Source organism: Anoplopoma fimbria, chromosome 1 (assembly GCF_027596085.1).
Source record: "Anoplopoma fimbria isolate UVic2021 breed Golden Eagle Sablefish chromosome 1, Afim_UVic_2022, whole genome shotgun sequence".
Lineage (NCBI taxonomy): Eukaryota > Metazoa > Chordata > Actinopteri > Perciformes > Anoplopomatidae > Anoplopoma > Anoplopoma fimbria.
In genome coordinates this window covers 13,130,273-13,144,228 of record NC_072449.1, presented here as the reverse complement: position 1 = coordinate 13,144,228, position 13,956 = coordinate 13,130,273, and the positions used below count along the sequence as shown (strand labels likewise).

At 41.1% G+C, this 13,956-nt stretch overlaps 1 protein-coding gene across 4 annotated transcripts in view; it reads left to right on the top strand.

Moving 5' to 3' along the window:
* Positions 1–13,956, top strand: part of bcas3 (BCAS3 microtubule associated cell migration factor) — a 330,904-nt gene that overhangs the window by 104,588 nt on the left and 212,360 nt on the right. For all 4 annotated transcript variants that reach the window (XM_054596895.1, XM_054596893.1, XM_054596894.1 and 1 more), the window contains 4 exons: positions 4,586–4,710; positions 5,660–5,825; positions 5,909–6,006; positions 12,801–12,901. In XM_054596895.1, the coding sequence (XP_054452870.1) occupies positions 4,586–4,710; positions 5,660–5,825; positions 5,909–6,006; positions 12,801–12,901 (490 nt within the window). The remainder of the gene's footprint in view (positions 1–4,585; positions 4,711–5,659; positions 5,826–5,908; positions 6,007–12,800; positions 12,902–13,956) is intronic.

Sequence of the window (13,956 nt, the reverse complement as noted above, 5' to 3'; positions counted from 1 at the left end):
CAGCACCAGCCTGCTCTGAAATAGGATTTGTGTTTCCTGGGTTATTGAAACCAGTGAACCAAAGAGCCTTTGGAGGGTTTAACATATTTTCCAGCAGTGGGAGGAATGAAACACCAGTGTTTTTTTTTGGCAATTAAACACCTCACCATGGAAGAACTTCGACTTTGCAGGACCACACAGCCCAAGTCCAGAATACTGTTCCTTCTCTTGAGCAAAGAACAAAAGTTATACAGTGTCTTGTGACCAACACATCCCTTGTTTCCCCTATTCCCTAACCATTTAACATTCTTACAGACATTTTCACTTTAATTGATCACAGTTCTTGGAAGTTTATACATATATTTCTTGTGTAATGTCTTTTTAAATTCTCTCCCATTGTATTTGCCTTACCCTAGCCCAGAATTTTTTGAGATTGAATGGCAGAAAAAAAGAGACGTTTTTAGGGAAAAACTTCAGTAATGGAAACTCTCTAGCAGATAGTAAACTGGACCTGTTTATTCTTTATCTTCTGAATGCACTGACAAACAGTAGGCCTGAGGAAGAGAATGCAAGGGCACTCTGGAGTTAGCCAATGCAATATCCTGAATGTGACTTTATCTTCTCCTCCATCTTCCTCTCACATACTGGGCTTACTGTGGATATGTGGTTATTCAGCCTTCTCCCCTTGACCAAGCACTAATAAATACAAGCTACAAAACTTGTATAGAGGCCTTTCTTATGACTACCTTCATCGCTTCCTATTTCCTGATCCCTTTTTCACATGGTGTTGGCCAAACAGAGACATCAACATCTCCTTGCATCCAGGGAGTAATTTATGAGGTGCTGACAGTCTGAAGGGAGACAACAGAAAGAGAGTTTTACCAGCAGAAGCTAAGTTAGTTATTGGACACAGCATTTACTCCTACAAGCAATGCTGTTGAACTACCGTCTTTCCTACTTTGTATTACATTGTACTAAATTGTTATTTTTAGTTTTACCCTCAGCTTTCTCTGAGATAGATTTTTGTTTTTTCAGTGGCAACCAACGTTCCACAATGGCAGGGTATTCAGTAAATGTCAGAGCATGCTATACATGACAACCTGGACCTCCTATGGGATAGGATAATGAAGGACGCACAACCAACACATATAAATCATTTCAATAACAAGCTTTTCTAATTTAAATATTCATTGGCAAAGACAAAACTTATCCTATCTGATTTTTTCTCCTCATAAGACACATTGTAGTTTTTCATATCAATCCATTCTGAAAACCTCTGATGCTGCTCAGCGTCACTGGTGACAAGAGCCTATTCCTGCAAACCAAAAAAAAGCTATAGAATAGGGACTACAGATGAAAAATAGCCTCTTGGCTAACTCTGGTGCATTTACAGAAATGTTTTATTAATGTGCACCGTCCCTACCAAATAAACCAATAAAATAAAAATAATAAGAATAATTGGCTTATAGAGCAGTACTAACAGTCATTACCCAAGCAAATTGAAATGTTTTTGAGTTAACTTTGCAATTTTACATCATTTTGAAGGCTGTGAACTTTTCCGTATTACATTACATTACATTACATTACAGTCATTTAGCAGACGCTTTTATCCAAAGCGACTTACAGTCAGTAGTATGTTACATATCATTCACACACTGATGACAGGCTACCATGCAAGGTGCCACCATCAGACTCTAACTAACATTCATCATCCAGTCCACACCGATGGCAAGCCTTCAGGAGCAACTTGGGGTTAAGTGTCTTGCCCAAAGACACATCGACTGCCGAAGCCGGGTATCGAACCACCGACCCTCTGATTGGAGCGCTACCTTGCTCTCCACTACGCCACAGCCGCCCGTATTCTTTTAATCAAAAGTAGATTCACAAAAAAAAGTTATGACTAACAGTTCAGTTATCATTTTACAGAAGGACATGACTTAATAATAATACTACTAATAAAAGCCTAAAGCCTAGGGTTCCAGGCACCCCTTCTTGCCCATTTTCCAGTTCTCTCTGCTATAGCACACCTGAACCAGCTGATGCTCATGCACTGATTCAACAGTAAGGCCTGGTCAGTTGTATCAAGTGCTTCTGGTATGTTCACAAAATATCACAAGGAATATTTTACTTACTACTATGTTTGTGTTATTTATTATTTAGCTGCCCAGGGCCAATAAATGAATGACGATGACAGAAGTGCGAATGATAGATGGGCTGCCGCGAAAACACTTGCATGTTATAGATTCACAGTGTTTAGCAAAATTAAGATTTATCTTAAAGGCATAGTATTTAAACAACTTCTTGTACTAATTCACTGACTTATTCTCATCTGCAATATAATGGCTAGCATACTTTCTAGTCAACTAATTCATTTCCCATTTAGTGAGATTTACTGTACACCATTTTACCAGTTCTTACAGTGATCAGTTTAAGCCAACTTGTTGTTTTTTAATAGTATGTAGGACAGGACATGAACATTTAATCGATAAATTACAGCACACTTGTTCTCCCTCCCCCTTTCATCCTGCGTGTCGGCTGTTCCAGATGCTCTTCACATAATTTGTACGTTCATGCGGCTTTGACACGGCGCAAAAATGCGTTGGTGCTGCGCCTAAGCCATATGATGTCTCAGAAAACTCTGAACAAAATGGAACAAATTCAGTTCTGCATCAATTTATTTATTTTTTAGTGAGTGTAGACAGCGGTGAGTGTGTTGCTTCCACACCAGCGTGGTTACCAATGTCAAGATTAAGTGTGACACCACCTTGAGTCTTCAAGCCATGAAGACCATGTCATACTGTCCAGGTTGGTAATAAGGTTGGGCAATAATACCAATCCTGTTCTCTGATCATTACCGTATGGGGTGCACTATTGCAGCTGAAAACCCTTTCTGCGTGATTATTCAACATGTCCTGACGTGCTGAATAATCACATAGCTCCTAATAAATTCTCTCCTGTGGCCAGCACAAAGAGATGCAGCTAGGGGAGGCAGCTTGGACACTGCTGTTGTGAGGTGACTGACCCATTAAGTGATAAATATAGTATGTATATATTTAAAATATAATTTAAATCTTTTGCATCCAGTAGGACTTAAATGTTTATTGGTCCCTACCATATGGGAGAGCAGGCATGTTATTGTATGACTTGCAAGAAAAACAGAAAAACACAAAACAGTTAGGTAAACATGGAGTAATACCTATTGTATACTAACCATTTAAGCCCCAAATAAAAATAAAATAAAAATAGAATAACCCTCACCCTAATACCATCATGCAGAACCAATCATTCAACCCATATCCCACCCGTAGGAAGGTGGCTTTTAAGAGGTTAAGAAAACTCTATATACATGTACACTGAAAATATGCGCTATTACCAATAACATGACATTTTTCGCTAGTGAACAAGGCAGTGGGAACATTGTTACTTGTTTGGCTGTCCATCTTGTGCACATTGTAAAAATGGAAGCTAAATGTTTTATTTATCTTTGATTGCAAACTTTCCGTCTTTACTTTATTAACACACCAAATTACATTTTAGAGTTCCAGTTTAAGTGCTCATTAAGAATAGCACAGTAACAAAACAGTACCAAGACACATTAGTGTGGGTGTTACAACGAAGCAGGTACAAGAAAAAATACAAACCAGGAAGCTCAGTCTGAAGGTTTATTTAACAGTGGAACATTACAGTACCAACATTACAGTGTCTCTTATATCTCATCACCAACGCGGTAAACAACAATGTATCACCAAGCTACATGGTACATGCTACGGTCCTCCTGGATAGTGCTCTTGTTCATATTGTAGTTGTCAGATGAATACATATGATCTCTTGATGATATTGCAACATGCTGCGCCATATGTTTTTAGCCAGGGCAAACTTTTATGCCACACTGGGTAACAGTTGGTATGGGACCCTCTGCGGCGGCATTTCCCCTGCACAGTGGTCTACTTCACAGTTGGGGAGAAGTGCAGTGTCGAAATTTGTACAGTTTGGACCCGCCAAGCCAATCAATTGGCTTACTTTTATTCTGAATATGTCATAAATATACATTTGTGTCAGAGCTAAATTAATTTTCCCATTTTCTCCTACTAAGGTCAATTTTTTATTTGTTTTCAATTTCCCTTGCTTAGCCCCTTGCATGCAAAGCGCTTAAAGTTTATGTTTATCGTCCATAGATGCCGCTGTGTAATTTTAATATACCTGCCACCAAGGTGTTACATGTCTTGTGTTTGCTGTTGAAATCATCACTTCATCTAAATCAGATTCTGGTTATCATTCATGGAACAAACACTTATAGATTTTGGTCTCAAAGGTGCTAGGTATTTCAAGTAGTTCAAATTTGTGCCACCAATTTTGGAAGGAAAATTTTGTCTTGTGGTTTATGGGAAATGTGTTCTTAATTCTGACAAAAAGGTAATTTTTGTATATGGAATCTTCAAATTCTTTCTCTATTTGCTCATTTGGTTACAAGATTTAATAAACTGCTCAATCACAAGTAATTTGGGTTTGATATAATAAAGTCTTTAAATACCACACAGAGCACCTTTGAGACCAGATTCTGCAGTACAATTTCTAACTAGTGTCAACGTTGTTCTCCCTCCTGAAGCAAAGCTAAGCCGCCCCCTCAGATCTCCCCAAGCAAGTCCAGTGGAGGAGAGTTCTGTGTGGCCGCCATCTTTGCCTCCTCTCGCTCCTGGTTCATTACCAACCCTACCATGAAAAGAGAGAAAGGTAAGACCATGGCTTGGATGCTTTTTGGATTTTTCTAGTCAATTGACCTCACGCAAAAACATGAGTGTGCCACTTCAGATTAAGCAAACCCGCCTAACTTGAGATAATTGACCAAATGGCCGGTGAAAACAAGATAAATGTCACCTGTGCGAAAATGATATTGCGTTCATGAGAAATTTATATTAAAATAATTAACGCCCAGATATTACTACATTAGGCTAAGAATCCTGCCCCACATGTTCTATATTGAAGTCCTTCCTTCAGGGATTCATAGGAAGGATAGTCTGAAAATGTGTCAGCAGCAGAATTAGGGGCTTGCTAAATCCAAAGAATGTGGGGAAATAACGAGTGCTCTCAATGAGGATCAAATAATTAAAGCCTATTTGCAGTTCGAGATGTTTAAATTGATATTGTAGTGTTATAAAATATAATTAATAGCAATTAAAATTCAAGTTGATATTGTCAGGTTATATATCAGCTTGTCAGGCTATATTAATTAATTTAGAGTAATATGAACCTATAATTAGAGTTGCAGAGTCAAACAGGATGATGTCAACATAATTATGAAGTGTAATTTTTATGAGGTTTTCAAACTCTAAATTAATTGTGAACAAAAGCATTTGCCAATTAGTAAAGTGTGTTCCTACCTGATTCAAATTGGTTAGTGCGGCAAAGTCCTCGTAAATTGCTAGTACAAGCCACTTAAGAACAAATTTGTTGTACAAGTGGTTCTTGCACAAGGCTGAATATCCTGGCAAAGTCCAAACAAATCCAAACAAATTCACAAAAGTGAATACTAAATTTCATATGGATACAACATCTTGACAATTGTTTAACTGTCTACTTTTTATCTCACTCATTATTAGTAATGCATGTTTTGATAATCATTTTAAGTTGCGGCTGAAGCAGTATTGTTTTATCATTGTCTAATTTCGCTTCCCCTTCATAGATCAGGCCAGGCAGTCGGTTGTCGACTCACTGTACATCCTCAGTTGCTATGGTAACTTAGTGGAACATGTCCTGGAGCCTAGGCCAATTAGCACTGCTCAAAAAACTAGTGATGACACACCTCTGGAGCTCAGCACCTGTCCAAGGGCCTGCTGGACTCTAGCCAGGTAACACTTTGTCAACCACTTTTTATCTTGAAAAAGTGCCTCTTATACAGTCAGTCTCATAGTTGATTTGTCTTTTGGAGCAGGACTCCACAATGGAATGAGCTGCAGCCACCCTTCAACTCAAACCACCCCTTGGTGTTGGCCTCAGACCTGGTGCAGTACTATCAGTATCTTCTGGCTGGTAAGTCCTAAACATTTTTTTTTTCATGTGTTCATTGCTTTACACAAACAATCCTATTTACAGTATCAAGTTGTGTTCAAATAGAAAGTAAAGTAACATTTCAGGCATTATATGTTAATGTATAAATATGTATATTCTAAGTCAGCAGAAGCAGTGGAGGCTAATGCAAATCAATGCAGATTTGCTTCAGGCAGCTCAAATTGAGCCTTACATCGCCAGACCAAATCGTAAACACTCTATGCCAGAGCATTTACTGTCGATCAGTGCTAGGTTACATGTTAGTTGATGAAATTGGTTAAAGCTCTATCCAGTTGCGTCCAGAGCTATCTTGGCCTATACGGCCATTGATAACGGCCCTTGAGATTGAAAATTAACTGAGAGGTCTGGCAAGTCAAGCTAGCATGCTGCTACTCCCAACCCCAAGAACTGGGGTCACTGAAAATCACAAAGTCTGCCCCAGTTCTCACGTCAAATGTTTTTTTGCTAAACAAAATTATCAACATTATTTGAAAGATGCTATCATCCCCAAACAATCCCACATTTAGTGGCTTTAAGATCATCCGGAAGAATGTGAATGCATATTTAAAGAAGTATGGACAGTGTAGGAAAAAAAATATATTTTTTGATAAATCAACCATTGAATACCACTAAATATTCTTTCAGTATGGAGATTTCCCTCTGCCTTTTCTTTTGTGTTCATTTGCTGACATTACTCCCATTGATTTCAAAATGTTTAATTGACTGTTAATGCCAAAAAGCTATGCGAAGCATCAGCTTTTTTCTTTTTATTGTAAAACCAACTATTTTTAATAGTAGTATTTTTTGCAAAAATATTGATTTGCTTCAAAAGGGAGTTTAAATACCGATGGCATGATGCCATGCAATACATGTGGTTTATAACACTTACCCATCTAATTACCTTTAACATATAGGTCTGTGTATGTTTTGGTTACACAGGCTAAAGCAGCCGTGTTCTTTTCTGTATGTACTGTATGGACCATTAGTCAAGGGGGTGACCCCCACCCCCTGCTTATTTTCCCTGTTGACTGTGTTGAAAGCCAGTTCTCAGTCTCTTGTTGGTACCACATGCTGAGAAGAGACTTCTCCAGTCAGCCGCCATAACATGTCCTTTCTCAAAAACTTTGGTGAAAGATACTCTCACCATTTCTTCTATTTCATATCTTCTGAGCCCTGTCGGAAGTCATTCCTGTTCTTCTGTTTGGTGCTTCACCTTGAATCCTTCATTTGCCGGCCACACTACATGCCGGCCTCAGGGCAAGCAAACACAATGTTTAAAGATGCCGCACTCAGACCAATTAGCTGACACCCTAAACTCTCTCTAATTCAATAACAAGTACAGAGAAGTGAGCTCTTTAGGTTGCCCTCTGAAAGGCCAATTCACAAAAGTGCAGAGCGCACACGGATGGCCACACACTGAATCAATCCACCCCCTTGAACAGGATGGCGTTTTGAGCTCACTCCATAATTATAAACACACAAAATCTGTAATTAGCTCATGCGGCTGCTCCAGGGCAAGTGGTAGCTGCGTTTACCCTAATCTCTCTACTCGTCTCCGCTGACTTCTGCAGTGCTCCAGGTCTAACTGGTAGGATATTTTCTCAAATTAGTGCTAATGGTCTCTCCTAGTGTCAGCGCAATGAGGACACGTCGGAGTGACGGGCATGCGCCTCAGCTTATTCCACCATTCTCTCTGCCAGCATGGGTAGTGGAACTGGCTGCATAATGAGAGCGATTCATTGCATTAACATTTACATCCAATTAACAATAGCCAGATTACACTGCCACGTCACTTCATTCCCCAAACCAACCAAGTGTGAACCAATGCGAAGTCATGAAGCTATAAACATAATTGTTCAGTCCTCTACCCACTTCGTGTGCTCCTGCCATTTTCTCTTCGGGTCAGCAACCTAGACACCACCAACACCGGCCGAGTTGCTTTTGTAGTGCAACCTTCCACTTCTGCGCTTTGCACAAACTCTCCACATCCTCTTTCTCAGCATGTGTCTCCTTGCCAGACTCTCTTCTGCCGTTTCCTCCAGGGCTTGGCAGCACAACAGAGAAGTGATCGAGGAGAAAGAGACGATTTGACCTTAGGATGAATAACAGCAAAGCCGTACACCCCTTGTCCAGTTGCCTCTCGCTGAGCGTCTGCATCATGCTGCTGCAGATGAAACTGAAAAGCCGAACAGTTCTTACTTGCAGAACAAATTGTGCCATCTAGGTCTGATTTACATTGCCAGTACAACTATCACAACGGAGAACAAGTAGCGTCAGAGGAAATGAGACAAGAAGGTTTTTACTTTTAGACAAGAAACAGAAGCGCTGGGGCGACCCGGTAGCTCACCTAGTAGAGCCTGCACCAATGTAACAGCGGCTGCAGGTCGCCCCCTCTCTCCCCTTTCCTCAATATCACTATCAAATAAAGGCAAAATAAGTTATCTTTCAGAAACAGAAGTAGTGAAAGAGTCAAAGAATGAGGGTAAGGAATCTAGATAAGTATCCCCCATAACTAATTGCCTAACAAACTGATTTTGTCTCTAAAAAAGTGACACAAGGTGGAGAGGTGGCAGTGCTTGATTGGCAGGCCATGGTTTTTGGTCTCGTGGCTCTATATTGGATGACCCAGGCTGATTAAAAATGCAGTATGCAGGGAAAGGAATAGAAAGGGGAGAGGAAGGGCCAGGGTCAGGCCAGACCGGAGCCTCCAGGACGGGATGATAAAAGGCAGCAGTGGCGCCACTTCATGGTCACTATCTCCACCTGTCCATCTGTAGCAGCTACTGGCAGCACTCAGCCTCGCAGAGGACAGCAACGTGCAGCACTGCCCCGGAGAGATAAGGAAGAAAGAGACACACATTATACAGTATACTTGCAAATAGAGGAGATGCTGTGGTGTGATCTGGCTTATAAAAGCAGTCTGGAGCCAAGTTTTTAGTGTTTGGGGAATCCTTTAGTCATAGCTGAGGTTGAATCACAGGATTCCTGTCTTTGTCTCCAAAAGTCCTCATTTGTCTATTCGGCAAGTATGTGAATGGGTCTTTTTTTTCTTATTGGCCTGAGGTGTTAGAGCTGAGTAATAACAGAACAACTACTCTAATCCCTATCATAACAGTGACAATACTTTGATGAATGTTAGGTTTTCACATCCCCATTAGCTACATTCAGACTTCGGAGTGATTTTTTTTCAGTGTGATATTTACCTCGCTGCCCGCAGTATGTTTTCCAACACCTCTTTCCCCTCGCTGCAGAGTTGCTCTGAAGCAAACAAACGGGTGAATAATTTACCACCTGGATATCTGGCTGGCTCCTTTGAGCCTGGCAATGACAGCAGCAACAGAGGCTACACTTTTTGGCTGCGGCCCTCCCCTCCCTACCTGTCATATAATGTGCTAATTGTGGAGACTGACTGACTGGTTGGCTCGGCTGCTCTCTTGGGACTTTGAGGCCCATGACAAGCCAGCCACAGTAGCCTAGTCAATAGATCTAATTGCTCCGAGAGAGGGGCCAGAGTGAAGGCCTTGGAGCATCAGGCGTTTGGTAAAGAGAAACCATGGCGCCATGACTGGGTCAGTAATCAAAGAGAGGCAGAGAAAGGATGGGGTAAGTGTAGCGCTGGCTGAATGAAGGAACTGTCAGTCAAATACGCCTTGAATGATATATAATGACTAAGCTATCCCAGTCTGTCAGTGTGCCAGCACCTATCTGCCAGAGTACTACTCGAAAGGGGAAAGCGAGAAGAGAAGAAAGTGAGAAGAAAGACAGGTGGAGCAGTCGACAGGGAGCCTAGCAAGTGAAATGTCTGGCAGCCAAGTGTGACGGGTCAAAGTAGAGAGAGGAAAAATACAAGACGGACAAAATGAATCTTTAAGGAAAACCAATGAAAGAGATAAAGGTGAACAGAGCGGCCGGCCCAGACAGGCCGGCTATCCTCTGTCCACTGTGCAGCCAGCTCTCCCCTGATCTATCAGATTGTTAGCCCCTTATCTAGTCCTGGAGATCGGACTGTCCGGCCCCTGGCCCAAGGCCACGTGAGGTCGGACTACATCAATACCTAGGCAGCCTTTGTTCTTGTTCTGACTCCCTGCTCCACTGCTTTGGCTAACAGGCCACTGGCTACCAGCCTTCAGCACAGCAAAACACCACTCACTCCACAGTCAATAAATCAACAAATCAAATCCTCTGCAATGTAGCAAGGATTTTTTGTTCTACTTATGTGGTTATGCAAGCTTATAATCATCAGGGTGGTTATTAAAGAAACAGACCAAAAACAAAGCAATTATCCTACTCGTTAACGAGAAAGTTGTCTGTACATCATATTTTCTGAATAAAGTTTAAGCCTATCTTTGATATCAACCATCATAACCACATAGGTTGTGAATCATGGCTGATTGATCATTTTAATTGTATTTTTCTGCCTTTGCTGGTCAGAACCATGTCTAATAATAATGTAGTCATTTCCTTATTTTCTTTGAAAATCAATAGTTTCGGCAAAAGAGCTCATCTTCTGCAAGCAATTGAAGAACACATACTAGCACACATTTCTTGTATAGTGTATAATTTACCAATCATGCCATGCTAATTCCGAGTTCCTTTGGACATTGAACAACAATATATATTACTGAACCTATCAACACATGGCCATTTCTACTGTGCATTCAGACTGCTTTCTTGAGTGCAGTGCAATAAGTTTGCACTTACAAGATGTTGTCTGTGAAATTGCATTGATGTTCTGTCTCTTAAGAGCAAGTAATGAGCATTGTTAAAGCAGAAGGCCAAGTGTCTGCCATCCGGACACTAAGATGGGTAGATATGACTGTAACTGCATGGGTCAGTCTGGCTCCTGACATGCACACACACACACACACACACACACACACACACACACACACACACACACACACACACACACACACACACACACACACACACGCACACACACATACACAAACATATGCACGAACACACATAAAACAAGAAGGGTTGTGTCTCTGCTTGACCCGAAAGGATGACCACTAGCTCCCGAGCCTGGCTGTGACTCTGGCCATTGCAAGCCCCCTCCCCAGTGGAAACCTGATCCAGCCAGTCCACCAACTGCTTCAGAACATCAATAATTAGTTAGGGAACAGTTATTGGCCCCAAGGGTCTGGGACAGAGAGATAGAAAGAGAGAGAAAGGGAGGCAGTGGGAGTAAGGGCAGGGGTAAGAGCTAGGTGAGTTGTGATTTAGTTTAAGAAGTAACACAACACAACAGTCTTTGTTCTTCTCTCTTCCATTTTAAAATGACATGATGAGCCTTCTCTGTCCCTCTCTCTTCTCTCCAAAATCACAAAGAAAAAAATCACATCCATTTTTCCAAAGAAATAGTCCCTGTGAGATTTTGCTATTGAACTTTACCCAACATTTTCTCAGTGCTGTGAGGACCACAAACTGATTTCCATTTACCACTTAATTTGTTATTGTAGTGGAGGCAGACCTATCGATAGACAAATTAAACTAACCTTTTACGAAGTCTAAAAAATGCAGCAATCACTACTTCAGAAGCAGGTGTAAGACCTCATTCTTTATAAGGGAAAAGTGTGTGTCAGCATGAGGTGGGGATGGCTGTTGGTGTGACAAAGTGTCAAACCCCAAACTACCTCCTTCAGGGGTGTATGAACACCTGGCACGTGTGTGAGACTGTATGTATGTGTGTGTGTGTGTGTGTGTGTGTGTGTGTGTGTGTGTGTGTGTGTGTGTGTGTGTGTGTGTGTGTGTGTGTGTGTGTGTGTGTGTGTGTGTGTGTGTGTGTGTGTGTGTGTGTGTGTGTGTGTGGACAAAAACAGGAGTGCCTCCTGTGCTCCAGATGTGGACTTGACAAGTTTATTAGCCATTCCTGTGTTAAACAAACCCCATTCCAGAGACAGAGAAAGGACTGATTCTACACATTAGGCCTCATTCTTCACGCCTGCTTTTTCAAGCCAGCGAGAGCCCATCTGTCTCTGGGTCTCTCTGCCACTCCATCTCTCTCTTTTAACACACACACACACACACACACACACACACACACACACACACACACACACACACACACACACACACACACACACACACACACACCACACAGTTTCTGTCTCACACACTGTACTTTACACTTTATTTTTAAAACACACTGTCACACACCCATATTCCCATATGAGAGACAGAGAAACATGGGAGTTTTGTTCTCTTTTACTCCACGGTTTTAGATCTTATAAAATGGCATATCTACCCACGGCATTAAAAATTAGATCTGGTCCAGTCAGTTGTCACATATAAGTCCTGATATTTGAGCACAAAATAACTGCTGGGACTGACTTCAACCTACATATATTGGTATTGGCTGTCAAAGTCCATATCAGTCATACCCATATGGCTCTAACACACTTATACACCAGTTGTCAGTAATCATTTTCCTTCACAGGCTAATGTATGTAAATAGTTAATGGCAATATGTGATTCACTGCCCTTCTTTGACTCCACAGTCAAATTCAACTTTCTGATATTCCTCTGTGACGCCTGCATTAGTGTCATATTTATAATGTTGGTGGGCTTTGCACTTTGTAAGATAATCATGTTAGAATTAAACTTTAATTTTAGAGATGTTGAAAACTTTCAAATTCTGTTTGAAAACTTTCAAATTCTGTTTGAAAATGATGACGATATTGGACATTTGGACATATTCAAAAATATCAAATGTCATTATTGTCATGTCATCATATAATCATGTGTGTGTGTCTGTGTGTGTGTTTTCTCAGCGATGCCCCCAGGATGTCCAGGTCCGATCACCCGTCATGAGTCGTCAGACAGCCTGGCGTCGGACCACAGTGGTCAGGAGGATGAGGAGTGGCTCTCTCAGGTCAGACCTCTACCTTAACCAACATAACAGTTACATTGAGTTCGTCTGTGTCAAGCAGACAAATGATTGACCATCCCCGACCATTTCGGTTGCTGTGGTCTCATATCTTAAAAAAATTCTTCTGATTTTGTAAGAAATTATTGAGAGTTTAACTGTAACTGTGATCACCCTTTTTTTTAATATCAAGGCTCATACTTAATTTTATTGTTATTCTACAAAACAGGGTTGCCCAACAAAATGCAAGGTGTAGTCCCTTTATGCTACACAGGATGAACAACATATATACATTTATATATGATGGAGTACGGAGTACGAGTTAAGGAGTCTCACAGCGTGAGCAAAGAAGCTGTTCTGTAGGTTGGTGATCCGACAGTGAATATTTCTGTATCTCTTGCCAGACTGCAGCAGGGTGAACAGGCTATGGTTGGGATGGGTAGAGTCTTTTAATATCCTTTAGGCTCTGCGCAGGCACCTCACCTCACCAATATTACTGATGATTGGTAGAGTGGTACCAATTATGTTCTTGGCAGTTTTAATCTCTCACTGTAGAGCCCTCCTGTCCTTGGCCGTGCACTTGCCATTGTTCTTGTTTGCGTGTTTGTTTACTTATGTTGTTAAAGTCACCCAACTGGTACCACCACAAAGTGTTGTCCTAGTAAACTATTTATATAGTTATTTTTTAGGGTCCAACAGGAAGTCAAAGAGTGGTATAATGAGGGCTGAGCACAACGCCACATGTATGTGTGAATAATGAGCACTAAATGTGAGTAGCCATTGATCAGAGTGTTTCTAAAAGTTGGGTGTTCATTTAAGGCAACAAGGCTTCTTGCTGAGATAGGTACATCCACATGGCATTAAGGTATAAACCCATCTGGATTATGACAGCTGGGTAGAGAATTCCTAATTTGGGCCAAAAATGTAATTCAAAACGTTAACTTTGAGACTTCTGAAGCAAACAACTGTTTTTTTTGCAGGTCCTTACCCTGCTCCAATTCCTGGGGAAATGTTTGCTGTTTAAGATTAAAGCTGCTCTAATCAATATTTTACATAAATGA